The sequence below is a fragment of the Artemia franciscana genome, chromosome 13 (genome assembly GCF_032884065.1).
Source record: "Artemia franciscana chromosome 13, ASM3288406v1, whole genome shotgun sequence".
Taxonomy (NCBI): Eukaryota; Metazoa; Arthropoda; class Branchiopoda; order Anostraca; family Artemiidae; genus Artemia; species Artemia franciscana.
Genome location: NC_088875.1, coordinates 20,252,202 through 20,269,352, shown reverse-complemented (window position 1 = coordinate 20,269,352; position 17,151 = coordinate 20,252,202). Strand labels below are relative to the sequence as shown.

The 17,151-nt window shown below is 35.7% G+C and overlaps 1 protein-coding gene across 2 annotated transcripts in view; it reads left to right on the top strand.

The window, feature by feature from the left end:
• LOC136034630 (MAM and LDL-receptor class A domain-containing protein 1-like) overlaps positions 1-17,151 on the top strand; it is a 114,529-nt gene that overhangs the window by 37,533 nt on the left and 59,845 nt on the right. For both annotated transcript variants that reach the window (XM_065715931.1, XM_065715930.1), the window contains exons 5-6: positions 1,485-1,622; positions 12,064-12,200. In XM_065715931.1, the coding sequence (XP_065572003.1) occupies positions 1,485-1,622; positions 12,064-12,200 (275 nt within the window). The remainder of the gene's footprint in view (positions 1-1,484; positions 1,623-12,063; positions 12,201-17,151) is intronic.

The window sequence follows — 17,151 nt, the reverse complement described above, 5'->3', positions numbered from 1 at the left end:
AACGGTGTCAGTTTGCGATAATACAGGGGTACGAAATCTATTTGGTAAGGTCTAGGGGAAAGATTTGCCGTTTCACTGTATTTTAAATGAAAATACAAAATGCCTTTTCTCCCTAAAAACAGTCTCAATAACGAACTGATTTGCTTTTAATATTTGATGTCAATATCTTCTTTGATATATAAATATGTATTGTGTTATAACGAATTGTTCCAAGCGAAAATAAAAAAAAACTTCACATAATTACAAGATAATTTCACAAAAGTAGAAAACGGATACTTGACTGAGTCTCATCTATTGACAGGTAGAGTTTGTTATAATTAAGCCACAGCGGAAAGACACACTATGTGTGACAGATAATAATTAACATGGTTTAAACACATTGGCCCGATGAGCAATAAAGTACATTTGAATAAGGTATAGAATTTAGAGTAAGTGTAAATCTATGAGAAAGTTCGACTAATCGATTGGTGATGGAGCTATACAGTGGTGGGGGGACGGGGTTTTACTTATTAATTCCATACAGGGAACTATACTAGCTCCTATTTGAGCATAATATCCCCCCTTTTTTTTGGGGGGGGGAGGGTATGCATAATACATATAGAGGCTTACCCTTTGGTATCTTTGTGTCATATCCCTTTTAAAATTTCTGAGTGTATATTACATCTCTAATATTAGACTGATAATGTTTCCCCTCTAGCGGTGGGTTTTTATAGTCCCAGGAGACAAATAAAAATTAGCCGTTCCCGCTCTGCGAGTAAACGAACCATCATATGATGAAAATCCTTTGTTTTCGAAAAATCAGTACTGGATCCCGTAACGCTTTCCCCTTCCTCCGTAAAACAAAGGCCAAGTGTGAAAAGTATAAAAAGCTATGTTAATGACCTGTTATGTATTTGGTCTATATCCATGCTTGGGGATGGGGGGTTGAAGATTTTTTTTATGATCTTGTAGGTTTTTAAACAGAAAATAAAAATATGATGTAACACCTATGTTTGCATCTTGATTTGGCGGGCCCACTGAAGATTTTTTCCGGCCCTTGTAGGTTTTTAAACATTTAACACAACAACCAAAGAAATCTTAAAGGAAATATTTGCATAAGTAAACAAGCAATCCGCTACTCCGTAACATTCACGTTTACTATACCATAAAGGTGTACTATAGTATTGCGTAAGACCCAGGTGTGCGTAATAGCGTCTTGAGGGGTTAGTAGATTCAATAGCACATCCTCTATGGCTGCTTTTAAAATCATAACCCCCTCACTACTCCCAGAACGCATTATAATAAATTCCTAACCTAATCAATATATGGTATATATTTAACAAAAATATATCTGCTTAGTAGTTTCTCTCATTCGGGCTAAACCAATTAAATAAGCCAGTTTTAGTTAGATCAAGAGCTTGAGTAACGTCAGGATAACACGTAAGTACCACAATCTATTTTTATGTTAAGAAATGTCTCATATCATTAAACACTTTTTTCCCTAGGTTACTATGCATATTTGGAAGCCTCGGGTGCAAGATCACTCAATGATTCTGCAAGGCTTTTTTCTCCATTGTATAAGGCTGAGCTAAGCAAGGATTCATGTTTCATTTTTTGGTATCATATGTATGGTGCATCGATGGGTAAGCTGTTTACGCATATTTTCAGTAGACTACGTCGTTAGTTGCAGAGAGTAGTTCAGTTTGCATATCTGTTAATACATTATTTATGCTGTAGTACCAATAAAACTCAATCTTTCAAAGAGTAGATTTTATTTTCGGAATTTTACAAAGGTCCTTTTGAATAATTTTAACTAATAACATTTGTTTAAATTTTCTCAGAATCAGGGGCGTAATTTTTATAGGACAGGGAGCAAATGCCCCTTCCAGATCTCCTGCCAGCCCCAGTTCCCCTCATCTGAAATTTTGCTTCTTGAGAAATTTTGTCAAAACTAAAATGTGCCTGCATAATTCAAGCACCATCAGAAACGACTCAGTTTTCTTTTGTACATCTTTACCTTTATGGTACTATATGGCTAATTTTTCAGTTTTCACTGTCATTTTCACTTTATTTAGGGAAATTGGCTCAAACCTTTCCCCCCCCCCACTCTCCCTGAATTTTGACGAAATCATACCGTTACTCTGAATCGAGCTAGTATTTGAAAAAAAAGACCCTACCCTAACATAAAAAGATGAAGGATTTCTCCCACTTGCTATACAACTATCCCAGTCGTTTTCGAAGATGCTCAGATAACGCCTTGTTGTGACTGCTTGAATTTTTTAACGGTACCAAAATAACTTTTCGTTTGTTTCTTTCTAGTCTTTTAGAGGAAAGGAAAATTTTGTACAGAAATAACAAATCATTATGCTTTTCCCCCAGACTATTGACGACCAATAATCTTAAATGGATTTTTGCATTTATGGTTAGAAAATTCAGTTTCAGGAGATAACTGATCATACTTTGATGGCCCACTTTTGAAAAACGATCGAATATTTTTCAATTTATAATAATTTTTCAACAATATTTTTCAAAATATTATTGAATATTTTTCAATAATTGTTGGATATTAAATTAAATATTAAATTGAATATTTAAATATTAAATATTAAATTGAATATTAAAATTAATTGAATATTTTTCAATTTGTAATATAAATCTGTTGGATATACTGATTATGATAAAGCCTTTTGAACGCTCATTTACCAATTTTAAATTTGAATTAGGCTGTATGATGACGTTTTAGCTGCTAAAATACCATTTTCTCATTTAATTGATTAAAAAAAAATTAAATTGTATACTAAATTTTCTTCATATCCTTTCTGATGAAAGACTATTGAAAGCCTTAAAAATTGGCTGCTATTTTCTACATGCTCCTATACAACTGTTTGGATCTTAAAACAACATTTTTGTCTTTTTCTGATGGTTTTCTGTTTTTAGCCAAACACCAGTTTTGCATATGTTTTATTCTTGTATGGGCACACACAATTAAAAAAAAACAACCTTTTCTCCGAAATCAAAAGCTCAATCTTACCTTTATAAGGAGACATCATCAGTAAGTTCATTAATTTTATAGATACAAATGTTGCATAAGCCTAGTATTTGGGTTTGTTAAAGTTCTAATGTCACTCATTAGAAAAGTTGCTATTTACTGAATGTTTGAAATTCTAGAGCTGACTTCTGACCTTGATAGAGCTGAAGCTAGCTATCAAAATGTCGTGTGGAATTCAGCAGCTTCTTTTAAATCTTATGCATAGGCTTGTAAGGTGTTGCAATCAGGCCAAATGGGCTATTTATTAGTTAATTATTAGTTAACATGCTAGGTTTTGGTAGAGGACAATAGAGCTTTTTTGTGTTTTCTTTATTTTAGGATATAAATTAAAAGGAAAGTTTTACTTTATTACAATTATTAATTAGTTGCAATAGTTAGTTAATTATTAGTTTACATGCTAGGTTTTAGCAGAGGACAACAGAGCTTGTATCTGTTATTTTTATCCTTTAATCTATTGTCTAAATTAAAGTAAAGTTGCAATTTACTGCAACTATTTATTAGTTGGATTAGTTAGTTAATTATTAGATAATCATGCTAGGTTTTGGTGGAGGAAAACAGATAGGGGAATGCCCTACAGATAGGTAGAGTAGCTCCATAGGAGGCTTAGACCAAGTAGGACCTTGTCCCAGTGGGGCCCATAATAGAAACTGGGAAACCCTCCTCTGGGGGGTCATATTTACAGGTGGAGGAGGAAGAAGGCCCCTCAAATGTACAATCAGCAGGACCAACTGCCCTGTTCACACGTCAGATGAGTTACAAACCTTCTCCCAGTAATGGGTTAAATTGCATGGTGAAGCAGAACACCATCGTGGGAGGATCCTCTATAGGAGGACAACTGCGGCAGGGTGTAAGATCCAGATTTATGGACAACAGCCTCTGTAAAGGGCTGCCTCGACCCTTTCGGGGTACCTGCAAGACTGGCGAAACTTGCGGTCAATTTTTCCCACTTGAGGAGTGGCGCCCCTCGAGGAAATTATAACCTAGTAAACAACACAGCACTCGTACGGGATTCTGATTATTGGATAATTTTCTGGGTTTGGTTTGTTTTGATGGGCGTTTTCGGGCTGAAAAACCTCTTCCTAGCTAATTTATCTACTATGGGCTGCCTCCCCGTAGTAGCATAATATTTGTAGGCATGAATATATAATGAGTCGGAGGTAATAGGCTTGGGACTGTCTGTGCAGGATTTCGACTCTTGTTGATAGAAGAGCATCGCCAAGTGCTGAAAACCATGTTGTGACCAAGATGGGCCCAGGATTGCACAAAGCCTCCAACTTACTGGAGGATCCCAGGGACTTCTTGCTGTCCGGTTCTAAGCCGGCTTAAGCGCTTCGGTGTAGACTTAAGAAGATATGTTGGTCCCCATCCTGCACTGGTATCCGAGATCACTGCTTTTCTTGAGGCCAAAATAATTTCAAAGATTTAAAGAACATGAAAATTGGAACTTGGAATGTTACGACGTTAAAAAGTGACTATCGTTTCGACATTTTGACTGACGAATTCAGACGGTTTGAACTGGATTTATTAGGAGTTTCAGAAACTCATATCCCAGGGGTAGGAAGCATGAAATTAGGTGACATAGAATTTGTTTACTCAGGCAGGAAGGATGGGGTACATAGACAGGGAGTAGCGCTCATGATAAATAAGGAAGCTGCTAAGTCTTGTTTAGGCTGGGAAGTTATTAATAATAGAATACTAATTGCTCATTTTATGCCTAAAAAGTTTAGGGTATCAGTTCTAGTAGTATATGCCCCCATTGAACCAACTAATGGAGATACTATTGACTCAGATGAATTTTACTTACAGTTACAGGAGCAAATAGACAGGGTACCAGGTAGAAATATGGTGTTTTTGCTAGGAGATTTTAATGCCCAGGTTGGTAGAAATAGGGATAGATGGTATCCTAGCCTAGGTAAATTTGGTGTAGGAAAAGAAAACAGTAATGGCTATAGGCTTTTGCAATTTTGTAGGTATAACAACCTAGTTATAACCAATACGGTGTTTGGTCACAAAATGGCCCATAAGTTGACATGGTATTCACGTGATGGTAAGACAGCAAACCTTATTGATTATGTTATTGTAAACAGAAGACTAACAGGATCAATACAAGATACTAGGGTTTATAGGAGTGCCGTTATTGATGTTAAAAGTAAAGATCACCATCTAGTAGTGTCTAAGGTTAATTTAAAGCTGAAATTTCGGAAGGGTAACTCTCTCCCGGAAAGTTATGATGTTGGTAGACTTCAGGATGAAAATTTGAGAAAAAAATTCCAGGAACAGTTGAGTACTAAACTTGAGGTTTTAAAATTTGACAATGTGGAAGATGGATGGAATAATTTCAGAAAAACAATTTGTGAAGTTGCTGATGGTGTCCTAGGGAAGAGTGCTAAGACTGCAACTAGGAATATTAATGAAAAAGCTTTAAGTTTAATAGAGAGTAGAAGGGGTTTGTATAAGAATTATCTGAATGATAGGTCGTATGAAAACAAAAGGAATGTAAAGAAAGTGGAGAAAGCATTAAAAAATGAACTTAGGAGATGTGAAGTGGAGGCGATGGATAAAATTGCTGAGGATCTGGAAGATGCGGCTAGACGGCATAATAGTAAAATATTATACTGACATGTTAATAAATTGAAAGGGAGTAGCCAATCCGGACTAGTCCCAGTTAAAGATAGAAATGGGGCCACAATTAGTGATAAGGAAAAAGTTAAAGAAAGATGGGTGGAACATTTTGAGAATTTGCTAAACCGAGATACAGTTGCAGGAAAAGATATAGATGAAAATGAAAAAGTTTGTGATACCTTGGATGTGAAGGATGATTTGTTTATTGAGGAAGAATTAGCGACAGTACTAAAAGGATTAAAAAATAATAAGGCCCCAGGTGCTGATAGTATGGTTAATGAGTTTCCTAAATATGGTGGCTCTGAGGTTAGGAATAAGCTACTGAAGATTATGAACATGATTTTTGAAAAAGGGGAAGTACCCAATGATTTTAGGAAAACCTTAATTAAACCACTGTATAAGAAAAGTGACAAGAGTGAGTGTCCTAATTATCGAGGCATTAGTCTGGTCTCTGTAGGTAGCAAATTACTGAGTAATATGATACTTTTTAGACTGAGACATGCTGTAGACAAAGTTTTAAGGGAAGAACAATGCGGTTTTAGAAAAGGTAGAGGATGTGTCGACCATGTTTTCACTCTTAGGTTAATAATTGAGAAGTCCCTTCGTTGTCAAACACCTTTGGTCCTTAGTTTTATCGATTATGAGCAAGCTTTCGATTCTGTCGATAGAACAGCGTTAACAAAGGTCTTACCGTTATATGGTATACCAGAAAAATACATTAAAGTGATTTGCGCTATGTATGAGAATAATACTGCTGCGGTTAAGGTAGGAAATGAGGTTAGCAACTGGTTTTGTATTAAATCAGGAGTTAAGCAGGGTTATGTTTTATCCCCCTTTATATGGATCATTTTGATGGACCTCGTCTTAAGGAGCACAGGAAAGGCGATTGGAGACCATGGAATCAAATGGGGAGGAAGAACGCTCCTGGACTTAGATTATGTTGATGATTTAAGCATATTAGATGAAAGTGTGAGCAAAATGAATGAATTTTTAGAGGTTTTACGAGTTCAGGGTGCTAAAATAGGCTTGAAAATTAATGTTAAGAAGACTAAGTCACTAAGGTTAGGAATGAGTGAAGATGAACAGGTGACATTAGGTAACGAAAAGTTTGATCAGGTTGGGAGCTTAGTTACCTTGGTAGTATTATTAGTAAAGATGGTGGGAGCGGTGAAGATGTTAAAAGTAGAATAGCTAAAGCTCAGGGTGTTTTTTCACAGTTAAAAAAAGTTTGGAAGAATAGAAAGATAAGTCTACAAACCAAGATTAGAATATTGGAAGCTACAGTGATGACAGTGGTCAAATATGGCTCTGAAGCATGGGCACTCCGAAAAGCAGATGAAAATTTACTAGATGTTTTCCAGAGAAATTGCCTACGGATTGTTCTGGGTACCCGGCTGACTGACCGTATTTCAAACAGTAGGTTGTACGAAAAGTGTGGTTCAATCCCGCTTTCTGGGGCTATAGTGAAAGAAAGGTTGAGATGGCTAGGCCACGTTCTTCGGATGAAGGATGACAGATTACCGAAGATTGTCCTTTTTGGCCAACCGTCTAGGGGTACACGGAAAGCAGGTCGTCCTTGTCTGGGTTGGGAGGATGTCATAAATAAAGATTTAAAGGAAATGGGGACTTCCTGGGAGGGTGTAAAGAGGGAGGCTTTAAATAGATTAGGTTGGAGGAGGAGCGTGCGTGGCTGTGTTGGCCTCAGGCGGCTTGGTGCTGCAGTGAGTTATTAGTAGTAGTAGTAGTAGTATATACTCTTAGATAACTCATATTTAGTTTGCCTAGAGAAAGTTTGAAAAGGATAGTTATATGAGGTTTTCCTTGACTTATAAGTCGTGGCCATGAAAATTATATACCTCTACTGGTTTTTCTTTTGTTCCTAACCGTCAACTTATAATGCAATTCAAGGCCATTGCTGTTAAAATTTATTTCAATTTTAAATTTAACAATAAATTATCCGGGGCATATGAATGGCTTAGAAGAAACAGTAGAATATGTGATGTTTGAGTTCCCAAGAAACTTAAAACCTCCATGGGAATTAAATTTCAACTTGAGATTTTATGATTATGAATTTTCTTCTTACCTGAATATTAGGTTGCCTGACACAAGCGTTCTTTACTTATTTGTGAATTTCATTCTGGAAAAGAAACATTTTAATATACAACATCATTTTTTATTCTTCTTCTTTCTGTGCGTGCCTATAGTTTGTTGCTGGTTTGTTCAGTGAAATAGTCTTTTGGCGAGTTTGATTGCTTAATAAATGCATCCACAGTTTGTATGGTTTGGGATATCATCGGCTGTTAAGCCAAGGCCGTCATTCAAACTGACAAGTTTTCAAATTTTGCTGGCTGGTATAGCTGTTATTGGATTATGGTATGCATTTACAGCTAAGAAAAGCTTGTTTTCATCTCTACCACGAAGAGTGAATTGTAAGCAATAATTATACAGGGCTCTCAAAAACATAGGAGACGGACTAGATACCGTTGTTCTGCCTTTATAAGTCTTAAACTCAATCTTCGTGTTTGATAGAAAAAAAATTCATTGTTTCTATATTGATCAAACAGTTCGTGGTAACAAAATGTTAGTAAAGATTGAATTGGCCTTTGAGTTACCGAAACCCTAAAAAAGTGGTATTTTGACCACACAAGATGCCAAAAGCATTGGATTCTTATGCTGATTCTAAATATATAAAACTCATTAAGTTTAATGTTACCCATCAAAAGCTATGACCTGAGAAAAGTTGCCTGATTTTCCAAAAGGAGGGAAACACCCCCAAAACATCAAGCGAAAATCACAGCTAATGAAAATCACACCGCCCACATCAGAGAACCTCATGTAGAGGCTTCAACCACTCATCTACAAAAATGTGGTATTTTGTGTTTTATGCCAGAAGGAAGGTCACGAATCCGTGTTTATTTGTTTATTTGTTTTTCAGTTTCTTCCCCAGGGGTGATCGCATCGAATCAATGGCCCTAGAAGATCAAAAGAGGGTTCATTTGAACAGAAATCAAAAGTTTTAGTGCTTTTTTTAAGTTGCCGAAAAGTTAACGGGCTACTGGCCCCCCTCCTACGCCACTTTTTACCTCAAAAGCCATCCGATAGAAATTTTGAGATTGCTATCTGAATCAGCATAGTTTAAAGGTTCAATAACTACGCCATTGGGGATGACATGACCTCCATAGTCCTTGGAGAAAGGGCTGCAAGTTGCGCAATTTTCCCATTACCACATATAGCGTTTATTATTTGGGAATACAAGAAATTGCTTGGGGGGGGTATGTGACGGGAACAGCGGTAAGAAATTAAACAATAAAAAAAATCAAATAAAAGTAAGGAGCAAAATTGAAACTTAAATGAATAGAAACTATTACGTATTTAAGGGGGGTTGCCCCTTCCTCAATCCTCGCTATTTACACTAAAATCTAAATTTTTGTCACAATCCTTCAAGAACGACTTTTGCTGCACAGGAGGCTTTGAGTTTGAGTGAGAAGCATTGTCAAATTACTTTAAGACTTTATCTTAAAGAGCGAGGGCTGAGGAAGGTGCAACCCCCTCATATACTGAATACTTTCTTTTATTTTTAAGTTTTAATATTGCTACTTACTTTCAGTTAGAAAAAACCTGTCTTTTTATTTAATACTTAATAAAAATGATTGGTATTGCCTTTTTTTAGATGGACTTGGATTTTTTGTTATGATTAAATATGGGAACATTTAAAACGTACTATAACAACTATCATTATTTTGTAAATTACTACTTCTGAAAGAAATGAATGTGTAAAATAAAGGAACATTTAAGATTTCTTGTAATAGAAAATAGCTGGTTGCAACCCATAATTCAAGAAGTAATTGACCACGTCTTCCAACTGTACTTAGACTACCCTAATCTGTTTTGTTATCTGTTTTGTGTTATGTTACTTTTTCAGTATATGATCAAACTGGGGTTCTTGTAAGCCTATGCAGCTTATTTTGTACGAAGTAGAATTGAGAATAGAATAAAAAAAAATAAATGCTATGGCAGAATAGCAGCGCGTCAAGAAGTTTGAAACTTGCTCAATACACCAATTGTCAATCAATTTATGAAAATTTTCAGATAATTTGTAAATTCAAGCCCTACAATTTGCTCCTTCTGGAGAACAATTTTCAAAACTTTTCTAAGGAGGTTTGCCCTTCTACAAAAGTTGCATTTCTACACGTTTCATTTGAGCTACCTACTAGCTTGTAATTTGCGTCACCACTTCCCCTGTTAATTCACAAATAAAAGTAGTAGAAATAGGTAAAACTTCAAGAAAAGCAGACAATCATATTTTCTTCTTCATCAATTTTCTTATTCAGATTTATAACAGTCTGGGTATCCGTTTTTCTGTAGAAACATTATTTCTCATCGGATGGGGAACCAAATGGGAAATATTGGGATGGAGAAAATTGGATTTTGGATGGATGGAGTGCTTTTGTCTCTTTTCTCTTCTTGTGTAATCTGGAAGAGGTTTCCAAATAGTAGCCTATTGCAAATTCAATCATCGCGATTAACTGATACAAAGAATCATTATTCTTCGTTACTCTAGATGCGTTTTCAGGCTCTATTTGAACCAAAGAACTGTATTTTATTAGAACATTTTCTTTTACTGAAATATTGCAGGAATAAGATTTTTCAAACAAAGAATTTGTTTCAAAAGCATGGTACACAACTCTCCTATTTAGCAAATAATTTCTAAAGCTTTTTTTAAAACAAAAATTAAGGTCAATATTAACTTTACATGAACAAAAATTAATACACAATACAGAGGGTGGCAGAAAAAGACCTATCTAGCTTACTATTTCTTTCTTGCAAGCACTAAATTTAGAAGTACAATAGCCCACTAAGAATGATGAGGAAACTTAACTAGTAAAACACGCATATCTTAAGGACTGTTCAGGCTTACGTATAAAAAACAAACAAAAAACAGTAAACTGTACGCGTATAACCCTTATTCTCCACTCCCGTTCAGTTAGAAAAATTTGTTCAACAGATGTTTTCAGTTATTACAGCAAGTTTAAAGTTGTTGTTGTTAAACTTACACAATTGCCATTTTGTTACATTAGCAGACTCAGTACTCTCTCTTTATTATAATCTCAATAAAAACAACTCCTAAAATTCCGTTTGATTTTCCATTTCAATAACTCATTTTTGGCAAAACAAGATATTAGACTTCTCTTCTTTCAACTCTTAAATACACACATGACATGAAAGTCGATAGCCTATTGGCTTCGAATAGCCCACGTACAATTTTTAGCACAGAAAATAGAACTCGTTTCTGTTAATTTCTAACACACTGAGAGAAGCGTGTACAAATTTTATCACAGATTTTCGTGTACAAGGTGAATAATTTTATGAACTATGCGCCATATTCAGTAGCGTGAACGGTCCCTTAGCTTACCTAAGGCTTAAAACTTAAACCCAGCACAAGTAACTGAGACGTCAAACCCACAGGCAACATAAAAATTTAGCTTCTACAGTAAGAGTATAAGACACATTGGTTTGAGTATTAATACTGATAAAACAGTTGTTCTACCATTTAACTATAAAGGAAATAGTACTGTCATAAGTCTATTCGGTTCTGAAGCTCCTTTTGCCTGGAGCCTTACTTACCTGGGTATACCTATTGGACCGAATCTGAAAGAAACTACAAACCCTTTGACTTGCGTATGCATCCCTGGCTTCAAACGTTCCGTATCTGAGTAGAGTTTGCCGTTCTGAGTTACAAAATAGCCTAACAGTTCATCACCTACTAGCTCTCGCTCATGTTTTGTCTTTTTTTAATTGTGGAAAGAGAAAGCAAGTTCATCGCATTTTTTTTTACATTTCTAAAGTATTTAATGGAAATCCAAACCTGGAAAAGTAACTCTTTTCTGCAGAGAAAGTATCAATTGGTGTATCCAGTTGTGGTTATTGAGAAGCGTATTCGTGATTTTTCTGCTGAATGCCAGAGGTCTTCCCATCTTTGGTCATTTCTGTTTGTTCCTGTTTGGTCGTAGCTGTCTAAGTATGCTTTCTTTATTTCTTTTGTTTCTTTTTTGTTTTTCTTGATTTTACTCTGCCTTTTTCTAGGATCAGTTTTTTTGTGACGCCTTGTAAATATAATGATGATGATGATGATGACTATGAACTGCGAATTCACACTTAAAAAGAACAGAATCTGGACCTGTGACGCCAATTTCTGTGAAATGTTGCAGTAACTGTACTTCATAGGGCACAGCATGCAGCTATGCTCTCTACACTCCCCTAGTTTCAGAAATCGCCTTGTTATCCGTCGTTCTTTCCTTTATACGCCTTCCCTAATCATAATATGGGAAATCCAGTTCCTCTAGAGTGGTCAAATTATATTTCAAACTTGTTACTTAGTTGCTAAGTTTCTTTACACTTTCGTCATTTTTCAGGGACATTGAACATCCTTCTGAAACCAGAAAACAAACAGTTTTTTGAATCAAAATTGTTGTTTACTCAATCTGGTAACCTTGGAAATCAATGGATACAAGGAATTGTTCCACTAGAAGAAACGAATGAAAACTTCCAGGTAATCTAGATACAGTTTAATTTCCTTTTAGTAATATAAAACGCTATGAAAAAAAAACGATCCTTAATAGGGGTTACAATATTATTCTGAAACCTCGGCTATGACTTCTGCTCTAATTTGCTGCATTGCTGAACACAGAGGCTGCTTTTCTTATTTACAAGGTAACATATTTCAAACAGTTCTTGGTAACGAACTGTAGTAGGGAGCGACCCGGCTCAATAGTAACCAAAACTCTAAAAAATGAAATTTTGATACGAATAGCTACATCAAACGAATCGAATTTTAATGCTGATTTTGAATATATGAGTCTCATCAAGTTTAGTATTACCCATCAAAAGTAACGAGCCTGAGAAAATTTGCCTTATTTTAGAAAATAGGGGGAAACAACCCCTAAAATCCATAGAATCTTAACGATTCTATGAAGTAAGGAGCAACATAATTCACACCATCAGATTCAGCGTATCAGAGAACTCTATAGTAGAAGTTTCAAGCTCCTGCCTACAAAAACGTGGAATTTTGTATTTTTTGCTAGAAGGCAGATCACGGATGCATGGTTATTTGTTTGTTTTTTGTTTTGTTTTTTCCCCAGGGGTGATCGTATCGAACCAGTGGCCCTAGAATATTGTGAGAGGGCTCATTCTAACGGAAATGAAAAGTTCTAATGCCCTTTTTAAGCGACCAAAAAATTGAAGGGCACCTAGGCCCCCTCCCACGCTAATTATTTTCCCAAAGTCACCGGATCAAAATTCTGAGATAGCCATTTTATTCAGCGTCGTCAAAAAAACCTTATAACTATGTCTTTGGGGACGACTTACTCCCCCATAGTCCCCGTGGGAGGGTCTACAAGCTACAAACTTCGACCCGTGCTTACATATAGTAATAGTTATTTGGAAGTGTACAGACGTTTTAAGGGGGATTTTTTGGTTGGGGGAGGATTTGAGAAGAGGGGGATATGTTGGGGGAACTTTCCTTGGAGGAATTTGTCATGAGGGAAGAAAATTTCCATGAAGGGAGCGCAGGATTTTCTAGTTTATTAAAAAAAAAACAATGAAAAAATAAATATGAAAAAGTTTTTTCAACTGAAAGTAAGGAGCAGCATTAAAACTTAAAACAAACAGAAATTATTACGCATATGATGGGCTCACCTCCTCCTAATACCTCGCTCTTTACGCTAAAATATTTTTAGTAATTTCAGCTATTTATTCTACGGCTTTTGTGATTCAGGGGTCATTCTTAGGAAACTGGGACAAAATTTATGCTTTACTGTAAAGAGCGAGGTAATGACGAGGGGTCAACCCCCTCATGTACGTAATAGAAAAATGAGAATATAGAAGTTGCTTACATAAGCTAATTTGTAAGTTACGTATATCTTTTACTAATAAAAACATTCGCAAAAAGTTTAAACTTCTAGTTGACTTTTTAAGTAACCAAAAAAATCGGAGGGCAACTAGGCCTCCTCCCCCGCTCCTTTTTTTTCTTAAAATCATTCGATCAAAACTATGAGAAAGCCATTTAGCCAAAAAATATAAACATGCAAATTGCTACAAAAATAAACATGTTACAAATATTTGCTTAATGTCTTTCGATTGCTGAAAACCTCCCAGATTAGGAAGAAATTTACTATTTGGTATACGAGGAGAAGCTTGAATTATTACATCATGATTCTGCATAAACACTGCACGTCCTGTCAAACGTATTCACAGGGCTTCTGGGCCTCCAGAAATTTTCAGAAAAGAGAATATTGTGTAAACTAAAATGTTTGTGGAATGTCTGCTTAGTTTCTCTAGAAGATCTGCACTAAAATAAATATTGAGACGGGCATATCTTCCCTCCAGTCTCTCCTCCTATTGACGCAGCTGAAGCTAGCAAGCAACTGCACAATCATAGACATATATTTAAAGGCTCAACTTAATACTCTCGATTATAGCGTGCTTTCTGTAGACTTAAAAGTATAAAAAAGGCGCATCAAGTGGTAACAGAGCTTCGACTTCTTTGTCATCTTATTTCCGTAAATTTCTATGACTATGATAAACTAGTCATTGGGGAAAGTAAAAAGCATAAAACAACGCTGATTAACAGGTTTAATGGTCTTGATCATATCAACATGCTTTTTTATAGATTTTTAGTTGAACAGAGCATAAAAAAGCCGCATGAAGTTGTGATAAAACTTCAATATTGTCATAAATTATTAGCGTGTAATAAACGGAAGATCAGCAAAACAGCAAACCTATAAAACAAAGAAAATTATGGAGCTCCAGGTGATTGTAGCGGTTAAGACATTTTGTTGTGGCCGTGGTAACCTAGGTTCAAATCTTGGATGAGACAAATATGTTTATATTAGATATTATATTTCTAGCACCCATTCATTTCTAACGATTAGTTCTCCTGAAATATTAAAATTCAAGAGTAAAAAGCATTGAAAGTTCAATATCTGATGAGAAGTTCAAATTCCTAGGCATTGCGGCAGAATACTTCTATTAGTAATAACAAGAAATTCCGTAAGTGCGCTGACTATATATCACAAATTCTGTTAATGTCCCTCAGGTTTACAAATCCTTACCCATTTGATGTAGGGTAATTTTTCGTAAGGAAAAGAGCGAAGTTAAAACTGAAAACGAACAAAAACTACTGCTTCGCAGTTCCTGCAGCATATTTTTGGAATGCTGTTTCAAGCAAAATTGCTCGTGATATTTCCTTATATGTGTAGATCTATGAAAAACTAGCGTTTTACTGAAAATAGGCTTGCTTGAGTATTTTAGAGAATTAAAATTGTGTTGACTATTAAGTGCTTTACAAGTTAGCCTTTTCGGCCACTTTAGATTTTTTCTGCATCTATTCTTGTTTTGTTGCTTCAGTTTTGTTTTTCCCTAAATGGCTAATTTTTTGGAAATCTACAAATATGTCGAAGCCAGTTTATTTGAAACAGTTTTTAAATATTATGTTCCAAAAACGACGAGACACAGGAAGCCTGTATATTCTAATATATTTTTAAAGTTAATATCAACATAATATACTAGCAGTAGTTGATTACTTATTTCCATTGTGTATATTTATTTTCCAATTAAAATTGCTCCTTTTGGATTGTCGGTAAACGAAATTTTAAACTCCTTCACTCCAGAGTATTTGTTTCCTTTACTTCAGGCCTGATGTTCATCAGATTGCATCTCCCTGGGTATAAGATGGAATATTTGAACCAAAGTATGATGGCTAACAGTGGCCTGCTGTTTATAATTTGGAATATATTTTTTACTCTCTAAGACGTGACCTGTCAAGAAATGAGAAAAAGATGTTTGAATTAAAGTTAATTGAGATTAAAACCGAAACTGAAAACTCCCATTGTTGGTAATTACACCAGTTTCCTAGTGTGTCTGTTCTCTCTGTCCTTCAGGTTCTTGATGAGGTTTTGCGAACAACCTAACAGCATTCATGTAATTAAACTTAGAACTTGTCATTATGGGTAACCTCAAAATTAATTTGTGTCACCGGAGGTCATTCTGTTCCTTGGATTTTCTTTCAGCTGTGCTTGCTTGTGGTACATTACCTTCTGTATGTAAACTCGCATAGATAGCACTACTGCTTCTTTGCTTGATGATATTTTTTCATCTTTGACTTTGGTGCACAATTTTGAAATGATAAGTGATATCTCAGACCATTTCCCAGTTTTTCCGTGTATGATTTTTCTTATTCCTTTCCTAGGAGGCACCGGGAAGTGATTTTTCTTCTTTTAAATTTAATGATCAGGAGTTGATTCTTCTTAGGTTGCGGTTGGCGGGGCATTCGTGGAGTATTTTTGTAAAAGAATCTTATGGAGTTTCTATTGGATACATGTGATGCGTCACAGTTGAATCTAGGATCAAAGAGAACAACCTCTTTGAATCCTTGGATGACTCATTAAAAGCTGGAGGAAGAGAACTGATCTTTGGAAGGCTTACAAGTCCTCCAGGCCATCATCACGTGATTCTCGACTTAAACTTTTCAAAGCTTACAGAAGAGTTTACAATTCGCTTTTCCGGAGGGCTCAATCGTCATTTTTTTATAATAAAGTCTCTGCGTGCGGTAAAGAGACATTAGGAAAATATGGCAAGTAATCAATTCTGTTATCCTCCCATCTTCTTGGCCTTCTTCTGTTGCTTCAAGTGTTTTGATTCATGGTAAAATCGTAGAGGGTGAGCTAGAAGTTCAAGGTGGGCTTATTTCTTATTTTGCTAATATCCGGAAAGCTACAGCCTCCTCTGTAAGTCCTTTTCTTCTCTATAGGATTTTATGTCTTATCCTACATCACCTTGTCTTAAGTCAATGGCTTTGGTGCCTATCTCTGAAGTTGTGATAGCCAGAATTGTCACTGGTTTGAAGGATCCTTCATCTTCTGGCCAGACGGTATATCTACTATTGTTGTCAGGTTCATTCTTCCTGTCATCACTTCTGTTCTTTCAATGCTTGTCAATTCTTTCTTTTGAAAATGGTGCCTTCCCATTGGCTTCTAGCCTGTTCGTGTTATTATTCTTTTAAAAGGAGGTTCATGGAATGATTTTCCATGTTATCGTCCTATATCTTTCTTAGCAGTGTTTAGTAATATTTTTTAAAAAGCCATGCTTTACCGACTTTTAGATTTCCTCAATTCTAAGTCTTTCCTTCGTGATTCTCAGTTTGGTTTTAGGGCAAAGCACTCAGCTGAGCATGCTTGTGCAAATATTTAAATTATTTACATACAGATCTTGAATCTGGTCTGATATCTGCTGCTCTTTTTCACGATGTACAAAAAGCATTCGACTCAATAACATACAAGATTCCTCATTGGAATCTGTCCCATATTGGAATAAGGAATACTTATTATTGGTTTCTATCATATTTATCTTGTTGATCTCGGTTAATCCACTCTTTTCTAAAATTTCGGAAATAGAGTTTGGTGTTCCACAAAGATTTGTGATTGGGTGGATGGTCTTTTTAATTT